General features: G+C 33.9%; 1 protein-coding gene across 2 annotated transcripts; it reads right to left on the bottom strand.

The window, feature by feature from the left end:
* Positions 1–889: 889 nt before the first annotated feature.
* Positions 890–9,321, bottom strand: LOC101213022 (non-lysosomal glucosylceramidase). Of its 2 annotated transcripts, XM_011650786.2 has the most exons (18): positions 8,465–9,321; positions 8,244–8,354; positions 8,079–8,135; positions 7,847–7,923; positions 7,648–7,747; positions 7,371–7,444; positions 6,836–6,936; positions 6,606–6,709; positions 6,001–6,054; positions 5,865–5,920; positions 5,735–5,773; positions 5,053–5,194; positions 4,724–4,908; positions 4,227–4,294; positions 3,664–3,736; positions 3,079–3,140; positions 1,684–2,977; positions 890–1,444 (listed from the first exon to the last, which is right to left on the bottom strand). In XM_011650786.2, the coding sequence occupies exons 1-18, from the start codon at positions 8,543–8,545 to the stop codon at positions 1,183–1,185; spliced, it is 2,940 nt and encodes a 979-aa protein (XP_011649088.1). In that variant the 5' UTR covers positions 8,546–9,321; the 3' UTR covers positions 890–1,182. The 2 variants fall into 2 exon arrangements, with proteins under 2 accessions (XP_011649088.1, XP_031736647.1); XM_031880787.1 differs by lacking the exons at positions 6,001–6,054; positions 7,371–7,444; positions 7,847–7,923; ... (1 more) ...; positions 8,244–8,354; positions 8,465–9,321 and having other exon boundaries at positions 910–1,444; positions 5,865–5,948.
* Between the last annotated feature and the right edge of the window lie 4,535 nt (positions 9,322–13,856).

Here is a 13,856-nt window from a genome sequence, read left to right as displayed (position 1 = left end):
TAAATAACATGGTTTCCCATCATATGAGGCCAGGAGTGTTAGACGGGGAAATATAGCAAATTGGACGAAGTATCCCAATATAAGATGGTTTAATTTGAAATTCTATTTTTTGTAATCTTGAGAAGAGTAATCTGATGTGGTGCAATTCCTCTTTGGCCACAAAAATTGAGTTCTAAGCAATATGCTGTTTAAGGTTAGAGATCCCCAGACAGAATTCCCAGGTTTTGTCTTCTCACTCTCACGTATTCCAAACATTTTGTTACATTTTATGTAGTATCAAATCTATAGAGAAGAAAGATTTATCACCCAGTCCCTAATGCTTCAATGGAGTGTCTCAAGGAATCTGCAACCTAACATTTGAATCATAATAATGAAACACCTCAAGTCGCCCACCAAAAAAACTATCCTACTACTTCTCCTCCCCCCACATCTGAAAAACTTATTGCTAAATTATATAAAAGTACTCTGCCTTTACATTTTGTTTCAGAAGGTATATTCTTTCAAAGCTGCAATCTTACATTTCCACAAACATTTCACCATTACCTTCAAGCATAATTCCATTACAACTTTGGCTTAGAATGGTATGGTGATCTGAATTTTTGTTTCAAATCATCGCCATACTATTTTAAGTCCTAATTTCTAGTAGTTCTGAAACACTCATGAAAAGCCAAGTGTTGGTTGTAACGAGGTCATTAGGGTGTGTTTTGTTTTATAATTTAACCAAACTCATTTGACGCTACTCCTCTCACCCTGACTATCACGAGATGTAATATTTCTTATACATCAAACTACAAATCCATCAACCATACCATTTCAACGAGGCCCTCCAACTGGACATCAATTGTGCAACATTCCTGTTCCATACTTCAGACCAAAAATCTAGTCTGAATACTAAAAAAATTATTATTGTTATATATATATATGACACAAGATTGTCTATATAAACACTTTCATACAGAATTAAGCTGCCGAGAGAATAAACTTATCTAGCCTCTGACCGACCACCATGGGTTATCTTCACTACCAATTACCGAACTCTGAAAACATGCTTTCCTCAAACCTACCCTCAGTATTCTACCCTATTAACTGTCGGAGAGGTTTAAGGCAGCACATGAACATCATCGCTTTGCAAAGACAACTTTATAAGGGATAATTAAAAAAAAAGAAAAGAAAATAGAAGCTTTAGCATGCACAATTGAAAACAGAATCACCAAAACACTTAGCTTTTGTAGCTATTCTTCTGACACCAGTTTCATGGTTAAAAAACTTTGTGTTGGAAGAGGAAACATGGATTCTGTCCATTACGTTGATTTTTGGGGCGTCGAGTATCGCCTTTGGTAGGGATAATGCCCACTGCATTCCCCAGATAGACAATGGTCTCATATATATGAGTGATCTGTAGTGCCCATCGGTGGACCATGCCTCTGGTGTCTGAAACCAGTACCTGTGGAGCAGTGGAGAAGGGAATAAGATCAAATGAATTTAATTTTCGGAAGAAGAATAATGGAAAGATATCATATCATATTACGAAAATGTTGTCATGTTGCAGCTTGGAAAGTAGATATTACATTGTTCTTTATAAGTTACAAAGAAGATTGTTTCAAAGAGTATAGTAGAAACAGAGGGGCATCAATAGTAAAAGGAATCTACAGTAGCAACAAGTTAGGGTGAGTTTTTACTTACCCGAATCCCTCTTCTGACCACCCAGCAAGGAAGATACCCTCTGCAGTTTTAAATGCTTCCTCCTCCATGCCTGCAAGGATCATTGTAGCGGCAACACCATAGGTAACACCAGTCCATATTTCACGAGACTGCATGCAGGTCTCATCAATCTTTCCATTGGGATGCATCCCATTTACAGCACCCATCCTACCTCCTCTAACTTTCATCACATTGAAGTCGTAGATTTTTCTTAGAGCACTTTTGATTTTGAAGTCATCGAACAAAGGAGGCAAACCAGAGGATGCTGTATACCATTGCCCTGCTAGTTGATCAGCTTGAATTGATTTACTATTACTGCTTGATCCACTGTCATAGTTAAAATAAGAACCATTCCACAGTTCTGCTTCCAAAACTGGTCTGGCTTTTAGAAATTTGCTCTTGCAAGTTTCGGCAAATTCTTGATCACCCAGCTCATGGGCCATTGCTGCTGCAGCTTGTAAAGCTGCAACCCATAAACAGCCACAGTATGCACTAATACCATGAACAGTCCAAGTATCATAGGTCTGGTCTGGAAATCCATCATTCTCAATAACACCATCACCATCTCTATCAAATTGTTCCATGTACTCTATCGCAGCACGAACAGAGGGCCAAACATCAACTCCAAATGACATGTCCCTTGTTGCAGCAAAATCTCTATAAACCTGAAGCACGAACTTTGTGTTCAAATCCTTCCACCGGCTCGTATCGTGGATATTGTAAGCATTCATTTCATTCCAAGGATCATGTGTCCCAAGGTCATGTGGAACAGCACCCCTCACCTTACGGATACCATATTTTCCTTCAGCAAGAAACCTCACTTTTCTTCCATCCTCTGATAAGACTGCTTTGGCGAAGTCTCGTTGAATATTAAGTTCAATCTTGGGAAATAGCTCAAGAAGGGCATAGGATGCATAGAAATGCACATCATACGTGCACCACATTACATATTCTACTCCTTCCAAGTAAAGAAATCTGCCAACATCTTCCTCCGTATTTCCTGGCTCCAATACTTTGTATGTTTGATAAGAACGGTCAGTATAGCCCCTTTTTAATGGAACCATCAACTCATCTTCACTTGCATGGGAACTAGAAGTAGAATTTTCGTCATCATATTCGATGCTAGGAAACCCATCAAGAGTAGTGGTGGTCGTAGTTCTGGAGACTTCTTCTCCCCTGCCACTAACTTTAGCTTCTACAGCCTTTACATCATCATTTTTCAATCTAGCTAGGTGATCTTGATCATATGACGCTTTTTTACCCACAAAGGAAGAATCTGTGTGTACCATAGAAATAGCATTTGTTTATAGTAAATATAAGAAAGATGAATAGGGGAATATTCAAAATCCACAAACTAGTATTAACGTAGCTTAGTACCAATCCAGACTGTGCCACCAGCAACCAGAAAGTAAAGCTCGTTAAACAATGTGAACTTATACCTGCAGGAAATAGAGACATAGAAAGGCATAGAAGTGTGAATCAGGATAAAAGGTCTCATGCCCTTGGAACAATAGCGGAATACTAGACACAGTGTTAGTGATAAAAATGCACTGACAGAGCTCTAAAAGAACTGATGGTTTCTTAAAATTAAAATGGTTTCTACTTTAATTCTGTACATCAAAAAAAATTTAAGGCACTTTATTAATCTTGGGCAATATGGGCGACTCCAACATGAATTACATAATCATCACCATAAAATATTGCTTTCAATGGTCCAGAAAAGTCAACTAAAAGTCAACGGTACTCAGACACTTTTAATAAATAACAAACTTCATCTGTTCCAAGAACGAACTTACATCATTCATAACACGTCTATGATATGATTGGGTTCTTGAGATTCTAAAAGCAGGAATTAGACACAGGAAGTTCATGTTGAAGGAGTTCCTCCTTTAAGAAACCAGGCAGGAATAAACAAACTCCACTAAAAACTCATACAATTAACAATGTTCGAACAAATATTACCATTCAGGGAGCCGTTCATCCATGAGAACAGGCCTCTGCCATTTCTCAATCTCCTCTTCCCATCTCTTATAATCTGTCGATGATTTAAGAAGGATATTATATATACATATTTTTAAGCCATCCTATGAACATAACAAATTGATAGTGTGTGAAGTGTATGGTTTAGAAGTATGTCAAGGAATGACGATGCACAGGTCATCCTAAACAGAATATTGTTCTAATGTTTGTCCAATCAAGAACTCTTAAATCACCTATTGACCAAAAAACTTAAGCTAGTGGATAAAGGTAAATTTAATTATAAATCATTAACACTCTCTCTCACCTTTTCTTTTATTGGATAGAAACACTCCCCTTAATTGTGGACTTGAAATATTTGGAAAACTCAACAAGTGGAAATCAATTTTAATTAAGGAGGAAACAACAATGCAAAGATTTGAACACTGGTCCTCTTGAATCAACATTCTCTGCTACCATCTTAACTCACCAATTAGCTTAAACTAGTGAGTAAAGGCAAATTTAATCATATATCACTAACAAGAACAATATAAGTCAAAGATGCTAACTTGTAAGTGCATCATGTGCCAAAGTTTGAGCAGCCTTTCCAGAAGTACCATAGAACTTTGTGTACCTCCTGAAACACACAGCAAGATGAGACTTTACATTGTCCAACATCAACCAAAAATAATTCTATTTTTTCCTGATAAAGCGTACTTTCTTCATTTATCATAATGATTTCTTGTCCACACACCTTATACATGAGCATTAGACACGAAGTATAAAGATGATAATGATCAAAAGAGTTCAATGGAATCAGCAGATAAAATATGCCAGACATTTTTGCTGAAGGTTCTTAACCAAACCAAAGATCCTATTAAATAATTAGACAAGTGCTTATATCTGAAAATAAAAAATCAAGTAAATACACATCTTTCCAATAATTTAATTTCTTTAGAACAGATATCTACCTAATAATTACCAAATACGAACTTATGTTTTCAAAGTTGATTTGTCTTAATGAATGCTTGATTTATGATTCATTATAAATAAATAAATAAAATACCTATGATATGAAAATCCCTTCAAAAACTTCACTTTTGGAGATGACCATGAAAGAGAAAATGCAACAGTGCATTTTCCATGAGGTTCTACCCATGCAGAAGCTGCAACCGCAGCACAAAGTGTCTCTCCAGGTGAGGAAGGCATGCTTGGTCCCGAACTGAAGTTATCACGATCAAATTGCCCATCCTTTCAACAATAGAAGGTGTTTTCAATCATATTATGATTATATGTATATTAAAGAGCCATGAGAACACAAATAAAAAGTTACGAAAACTGAGCCATGTTTTTGCTCATTACCACACAAGACTGTAGACAGGATAAGCTTCTTACCTGCACCATTTTATCCCACATGTCCTTCGCCGTGATACAACTTCCTTCAGATAGTCCAAAGGATGGCAAAACTGTCACACTAACATTTTGCGTCTCACATGCAGCTATGGCAAAGGTAACTGGAGGATTCCCCTTCGCGGTCCTGAAACATTTGCACAAATCTTTTGAATTCTTTTTAGGGCTTATACACCAAAAGCAGACAAACCAGGAATAAAAACCAGCAACTAAGTTGGATGTCAAACAGAATTGGACAACTAGATCCAACAATTTGTCAGGAAACTTTATCTTGGTCATTTTTACAGTACAGATACTTGTACAACGTGAGGTTTTCTTAAGTCCTCAGCAATAGCTTTCCAAAATCTTAATGAATAAAAGTCACTGCTCTAGATGCCTACTTCAGTTACATCAATTAAACTTCTAAAAAATTATTTCAAGAAGTTTATTGATCAAGAAATTTAAGTTTGTACACCACACCAACTCTCAACATTGCATTAGAGAACAGTCATTTTTCTTTCAAAGTTCCCAGCACCAGTAGGCAGTAATCTATTAAAAGACAAACATTTACTTTATCATAGTGTTCAACAAGAAGACAGCCACCCCACACATTCAAAATGCATGGGATTAACGAACCAAGATATTTGCAAACCAACCGCAAAATAGAGTAAAAGGATTGGTGACTTGCTTGTGATGTAGAAGCACTCCAGAAACTCCATCTTCATCTCTATCAAAGAAAAACGTATTCAAATGTTAGACATTAGGAAGGATGAAAGAAAGAAAGAAAGTAATTACAAATTATTTGACTTTGTACTCACATAAACGGCTCATTCACATGATTGCCAGATAAATGTGAGTTTCCTCCTATTGAATTCTGCAGATACAAGATATTCGTTGACCATCTAAGAAAGCATAGGAAATAAAATTCCTTTAGTGATAAAGAAAAATTCTTACCGCCCAGGTAAAAAGAAGGCTCACTTTCGCCCTTTCTCGTCCCGTATTTACCAACTAAAAGAATGAATACATAAGTGGATATCAAGGAGAAGAAACAAATACCAAGTAAATTTAATTGTCAAAGGTAATAAATAAATTTACCACCATACTTGATAAGCAAAGCTTACTAACTGAATGCTTCAGTGCTCAAACAAGGTAACATAGAAAAAACAACAAATGTAAAATGAAGCATTGTTTCTTACTACTAAAATCAAAAGAACTAAAGAGATAAAATATTGTTTAACTATTTCATGCAACATATAACCAACAACAAAAGAATTCCACAAGTAAGAGTAAAAAGTAAGACTGCAGTAATCAAATCAGTATCAGTGGCCTTTTGGACGTGCCTTTGTACGAATGCAACATTTAATGAACGGTATCATGTTATGAAAAATATGCAGTTTGTAGAATAACACTAAAATGCAACACTAAATGTTGAGTTTGCCTTCCCATACAAGAGGTCTTTAGCAGTTTTAGTTGCTCAACAAACTTAAAATAATTTCATTTATGACTTGATGCATAACTTTTTGAAGGAACTGCATAAGATTGGTACTGAGAGAACATACTGTGTATACAAAAACAGCTGTGGGAAGGCTGCTATCTCGATAATTATGTGGGATAAATGGTGATATTTGCCTACACGAAACTTTAAGTTCCGGATCTGGCTCACCTGAAAAAACAAGTGATATTAATCAGTGATATGGGGGAAAAGCTACATCTAGTACGGACAAATGATTTGAGTGATATGTTACAAGGCTTCACAAAGGTAAGCCAAAATAACAGAGCAGAATGATACCGTCATATACTGTCCATGCCCTAGGGAACAAAGCATGATATGTGGAATGCTGACCATCAAGATTCCATCCCCATGATGATATCCCCGAGTCTCCATCTTTCCTACAACAGTGAATTACAATTAAAATCTACGGCAACAAACTAGAGGGCAAAAGTTGGCTAAAACTAGAAACAACTGGTTCCATGATTTGCTGACACAAGTTCTGTATATGGATCTTGATGTCCATAATAAATACTAATAAAAAAGATCACAAGGCTTGCTTATATTACTTTAGAGGTAAGGAATTCAAAGATTGGCCTAGCCCTATAACATCAACAGCATTGGCTAGAGTGTTCAGTAATTTCAAAAAAAACATTGAATCTACCCTCCAGGTAACTAGACCGATCACAGTCGACTCTTCTTTGAGGATATTGGAAGAATTGATAGTATCTCAATAATGTGCATTAACAGATTGGCATGCATATTACGTTGAGAGTCAAGCATTCAACATAAACGGATTTCCAAAAAATGAGGTTACATAAGCTGGTTGCCTCACCCCAGGCCTTCATGTTGACCAGGAGCCAAGACGGAAGCATATTTTTTACCCCCTCCATCTCTAGATACAAAAATCTGCATACACATCAGGCCATATTAACCACATTGAAAATAAATACATGTTTTGACCATAGATGGTTGATTGAGTAAAGGAAACAAAATTTATACAGGATTATTCCAGTTCTTATAGTTATTTCTATATGTTTTCTTAAATACACTTCATAGTTCATACAACTTTACCAAACATTGCAGAAGATAGTTAAAGGGCAGGGCTTTACAGAAAATTGATTCGCCATGACAGGAGAAGCTTCACATGTACCAGGAATAATTTGCCATTGCCTGAACTCGCCTCTAAACCCTCTGGATATACTTCCACTTCTGTATAACATTTAAAGAGTTCCCCAAGAGATTAAGAATGTATTATGGAACGACGAACAGAGAAATATCATGTATTATGCCTATAGATCCAAAACATACCCCATTCCTCCAAGTGGAACCCCTTGAGAAGCTGAAGGTTTGCAACTTTCTCTGGTGAATGGATCAATAGGTGCTTTCTGCACAAATCAAAATTTGTTCTTAGTTTCAAAGTCTCAAACTAATCCTCAAGGGAAATGGGTATTAAAAATATACACACAATTACAATAAAAACTTAAACTGAAGTCATCAAGAGATGAAGAAAGAAACTGTTTTCTAAGTTATAGGAAATTACCCTTCCTTGAGATGCCTCTTCTCTTACGTATGACCACAACCGAATACCAAGTCGAACCTATAGCAGTAAGATTCCGCATCACTCAAACCATTATAGAAGATATTGATGAGACAATGATATCTCCCGAACAGCAACAAAAAAAAATGTCGAAACCGCGTCACTTACCATTTTAATTGCCTCAACAAATGTGACACTAAATTCTTTAAGAAGATTCGCATGGCCATTCAATTTCCTTCTCCAAGCTTGTTCAGGTGGTGAAGCACTATCAAAATCAAACTGCAAGAAAAAGAAGATCAGATATGGAAAATTTTGAAATCACATGAGTTTTAACAGTTGATGTAGAGAATGAAGACTTTTACAATATCAAAGAAAACCAAAAAACTTACCAGCTGCAAAGTCGACTTGCTGATGTACTCTTCCGGTGGCCACGAGTTCTTTCTACAGTGAAACAAATTTCCACTAACCATGTTGAGAAATAGAAATCAATTCCAGATGAGGAACGGAGATACAGCCCAAAACAAACACCGAAGTCCAAATATAAAATGCCGTAGCTAGCGTAAACGAAATTCCTCCTGAAATCAAAACCTCCTTTCAAGGCAATTGAAGCCACGGAGCTGCCTTCAGGTCCAATCAAGAGCAAGGAAAAGGACAAGTACCAGCTCCCAAATAAAAAACGAAGCCGAAGCAAACCACTACCTTAATTCGAAATCAAAAAACACAGCTCTCATTTCCCAATCCAACAAAGCTCCAGACCTTCATGTCCAAATCCAAAAAATATCCAAGGACTATTGTCCGATCCAGTACAGACACAAGAGCAAACAACACGCCGTTTAAGAAACCGAATTCAATTCCAGTCCAGTCCACTTTACCAACAAAATAGAGCCGAACCTCTCGGGATTCGCATCAGATTAAGAAAAAAATCTCAAAAGAAATTAAAAAAAGCAAAAAGAAGAAAAAAGAAAAAAAAGGTAAAAGAATACACAAGGCTTGGATTGATTGGGAAGAGAGCGAGATAATAGGGGAGCAGCGTGGCACGTCGCCGGCGAGCCAGCTGTCCAGTTGGGTTTGAACACCGACTGGTTGATCGCCAAGTGGTGAAGAAACAATCCGGTGGAGAATTGGAATTAAGAACAGAGTAGCTCTTTTGATTTGATTCGCCTCTTCTGAAATACTTTACTTTACCGCGTTTGCTTCCTCTTTTGGTTTTATTTTTGCGGGGAAGAAGATGATGAAAGTGAATTTGTGAGGGAAAATAATTGAAAAAGGAAATGAAAATTGGAAAATTACGAGTCGGCGTCGGCTATTTTGTTATTATTATTATTATTATTATTATTATTATTGTATTTGTTCGCTTTTTTATTTTTATTTTTATGGTGAGTTATTTATTCCCGATTGTTGAAGTGAAAAATGTTTTGAAAAATTAATATTGATTTCGATTTTATTATTGTTATTTTGAATTGATATATTAATTTGATGTATCCATGTGTTAATGTAGATAATATACTTTTGGGTGTAATCAATATTTAAATAAGAAGCCATCCAATGTGTGTACTTTGAAAAACAGAGAGAGAGAAGGAGAAAATGTCATCAATGTGTGACAATTCATTCCTAAGTAGGCCTAAGTTGACATTATTTAAGTTAATCAATAAGTGTCTTTTTTTTTTTCTTTTTGTAAAAATCTTTAAATTTTAAGCTATATATATATATATATATATATATAACCATTTTTTACGAATATATGTATATATAATTATATATAACGGTGAAAATTTTCAACCACACATTTTTAGTTCTAACATACATATATACTAGTTAAGTAAATTTATTTTTTTGGCATGAAGACATTATTATAAAATTTCAAACAACCTTTAGAATTAAATAGTATTTACATAAGTAAGTCAATTGTATCAAATTTGAAAAAGCAAATCTTATTGAATTATTTTAAGCCTACTCGCAATAAATTATATATGGAATTTTCAACAAGCATCTCTCGATCCTAAACAAAATAGATGTGGTCTCTCACTCATTTTTTGGAAGTACGATAAATTAAAATTGAATGGAGTTTAGCTCGAAGACAAAGATATGAATATATGACTTATTTTTAGAAGTTGGAGGTTCAATTGTTTGAATCTAAGAATTGCTAACTAACTTTTATAAGTTATAATAAATCAATTAAAGGTTTAGTTGATAAATTAATTAAAAGTTAATTTTCATAAATGTAACAAAACACAAAATTATTTACAAGTCCTGTAACAAAATCAAAAAACTGACGAGGCACGTAAAATATTTTCATAAATTTTAAATTTGTTTTTTATATTGTGGACAATTCGTCACTTCTCTTTTTTCTTTGCGTTTATTCATATTCTCTTTTAGACTTCTTTAGTTCCTCTTCTAGATTTTATTTCTTCTGTTTTTAAACGATCTATTGTTTTGTTTAAATCTCAAGAATATTCAAGATCGTTTAAAAAGAATATTGAACTTCATCTAACTATTAATTTCATCTTTCTCATATTCAAGAATATCAAGATCATTTAAATATCACTTTGATATGATCTAAACAATCGCTTACCTAGTCAATATACTCGTTTAGCATTGTCAACACAATCATTTAGATTTGAAGCCATTTTTCTATCGTTTAAAAAGAATACACAATCGTGTAGATATGATATAAATGATCGCTTACCATAGTTAACACGATCGTTTAAATTTGAAGCATTTTTTTCATCGTTAAAAAGAACTTCATGATCGTGTATCATTTCCTAAATAACAGCATATCTTGGTTGTTTAGAAGAAGAATTACCTAAACAACCGATATCATTTTCTACACGATTTGCGTGTGACCAATTAATCGTCTATTGACTGAAGTATTTTTTGTATTTCTCATTCTGGGTCTGTGGACTTTTCTCGTTTTTAAAATTGTTTTATACAATGTAAATATTTCGTCAATATATTATATTTTTTTTATATAAAAAAAACTTCTTAATTAAATTTAATATATATGTACCATTTAAACCACATTATCAATTACATTTACTTTTTACTTTTTACTCAATTTTAAATTAGGTTTAAATCTTATTTTAGTTTCTAAATTTTGTATTTTGTTTTATTTAGATCTCTTAACTTAGTTTTAATCTCCAAACTTTAAAAAAATTACCTTAATCCCTACCATTAAAATTTTGTTAACTGAACCATGACATGACTTCTATAAATCTTACTCATTTATTCTATAAAACTTTTATACCAAAATAAAAACATGATCAACACAGTTATCAAATTAACCCAACAACTAATTTTGTTACTTTTTCTCCAAAACGTGAATCTCTCTCGCTCCTCATCCTTCACTACTATTATTGTTTTCTTCTGTCAAAGAATTGAAAGGAAAAGAAAAAAAAACACGTCAATGAATCATAAAATATCCAAATCTGAAACACTAATAAAAATTGTATGTGAATGAAACTGCATCTAGCATGAGTTGAGAAAATGGAGTAGAATGTCATTGAGCCAAAATGATAACGATCAAAATCTTGAAAGCAAACGACTTTTTTAGTTATTCGATAAAACATCAATTTGTCATGTGGCCTCTAATTAAAAATCACAATTCTAGATTTCTAAAATTAACTATCTTAATTGACAACCTAACCATTAATATTTAGGAGTGTTCATCGTTTTGCTAAAGAGATAATTGAATTGGAAAGGCATAGACCGAAATATGATCTTTTTAAAAGTTTAAAAAACAGGATTTATACACATAAATGTTTATAATAAAATCACAAGTTCTTTCTCCCACTTCTAAATGTTTATTTTCATGCCCCACTTTCTTTCTTCTTTTTAACTTTATCTCTACCAATTGATAGGGTTTCCTTTTTCTTTTCTTTTGGTTTGTGGTTATTGTTTTGGTTTGTATATCCCTAGTTTATCCAACGAAAGAGAAAAGAAAAAACTTTATAATAATTGAAAATGCATACCCTTAAAAATTTGAAAATATAAAGGGTCAGTTTCATAAACAATACATATTTGTTTTAAATTTTCAGATTTACATTGAATCAAAGGTGTTTTCGAATTCTATAATCAAAATCGTGCAAAATTTTAGAACAGTTTTTAAAATGTGAATTTTACCTTTTAAAAAGCAAAGTTATATTAAATATTAAGAAATACAATTATATCATGTTATAAACTCAATTCATTTTTTTAATATAATGTATATTATAAATTATATGATATCACAAAATAATAATTATATATATTTTTAAGTTAAATTACAAATTTGATTCGTATGATTTCAAAATCATACAACTTAGTCTCTATAGTTCATAATTAGAATTTAGTTTATTTGGTAGGGGTGATACTTGGTTTGTTTTAGTTAGTGATTTTGTTATTTTGTTATTTTAAATTCATTCGTAAATATGTTATGGTAGGTTCTAATGATGCGACTCAGTCACCGTCTAAATTAGGGTTATGCGATAAATGGTGTATGTCTTACCTTATATTGTTATACATAATGATCACGTTTAGTCCAAGTTTTTATCATGTTTGTCCAGCTGTAAGCAAAAAGAGAGGCTTCTTGGGTAGGTCAGGATCAAACACAGAAAATTTCTATCAAACTTAATTATAACATCTACTCCTAATTTTAGGCGGTATAAATTCTATACAGTATGAGTATTAAACTATAGAGGGTAATAGAATGTGAAGGTTATGGAATGCCAAGTAACTTGTATTGAGAAAGATAAAAGAATGTTTTTGTATTCTAAGTTATCTAAGTCATGCAATATGTTCTAGATGCGATATAAATCACTTAACCATTTTCTATTTTAGGTGAGCAACATCTCAGTGCCTAAACACCAATATTTTTCTTTTTGAACACAAATGATTGAAGGCAAAATGCTAGAACGGGGTTTGTTCAAACTTCCTTTTGTGCGTGTTTAGTGATGTCTTTGCAACTTACTCTCTCAAGAAGTTAGCGATGAGTGCTAGCCAAGCGATTTAGTTAAGCTCGGGCTAAACACGATGAGTCTTATAATTAAAGAATCCTTATCAAGCGCACTTAACATACAATTAAATTACTACTTAAAACACTTCAACAAGATGAACAGTCAAGAAATGGGAGAGAAATCGTGGATAAAACATGCATTGTATTGATAATGTAGACTTCTCGACCATAAAGACGAGAATGCTCATACAATAAACATTACATAATACAAAAATGGAAAGTAAAGAATGTGTCGAGCTACAAAATGCATTCCTTTGGCTCTTTTACAAGTCAGGGGGAATATTGGAAGGTGAGCTTCTCTCTCTTTATCTCTCTCGAAACTCTCACCCAAACATTGACTAAAGAAGAGGTGGAGGAAAAACTACTACTAGACTACAAATGGTGAAGTACTCTAAAACGTATCCTTTCACCAGCCTCCTTAGGGGAGGGCCTCCTCTGTATATTGTTCATGATGGAGTTGGCTTCTTTTATAGGCATACTTTAGCTAGAAAATTAATTATGTTATGTTGCACAATTGTCCTTGCCTACAAATGAGAGTGCAGAAAGTAACTATTTCTTGTCACATCAGCCTCAACTACCACTCTTGTCTTCTAGCAAATCATCTCTCCTAATGATGTGTTGGCATCTCGTCTTATGACTTGCTAGGCATCTTCTTATCATTGAGTTCGTGTGTGCAATCCTCGCTTCATTTCTTATTTTCACCATCTTGCATGGAAAAACACTCGAAAGCATAGTCGTTAATCATGTGTGTTAACTTATGTAAGGCTCTCTTGATATTATAATTTTGCACT

The sequence above is a fragment of the Cucumis sativus genome, chromosome 2 (genome assembly GCF_000004075.3).
Source record: "Cucumis sativus cultivar 9930 chromosome 2, Cucumber_9930_V3, whole genome shotgun sequence".
Taxonomy (NCBI): domain Eukaryota; kingdom Viridiplantae; phylum Streptophyta; class Magnoliopsida; order Cucurbitales; family Cucurbitaceae; genus Cucumis; species Cucumis sativus.
This window is presented reverse-complemented; position numbering and strand designations above follow the sequence as displayed.

What these genes read in the sequence shown, in the direction of transcription:
- LOC101213022 (XM_011650786.2), bottom strand. Translation starts at nt 8,545, where the DNA reads ATGGTTAGTGGAAATTTGTTTCACTGTAGAAAGAACTCGTGGCCACCG. An exon ending in GGTCAACATGAAGGCCTGGG is followed by an intron (nt 6,937 to 7,370) that starts GTGAGGCAACCA and finishes TCACTGTTGTAG; the next exon opens with GAAAGATGGAGACTCGGGGA. An exon ending in GGAGTGCTTCTACATCACAA is followed by an intron (nt 5,195 to 5,734) that starts GCAAGTCACCAA and finishes CAAATGTTTCAG; the next exon opens with GACCGCGAAGGGGAATCCTC.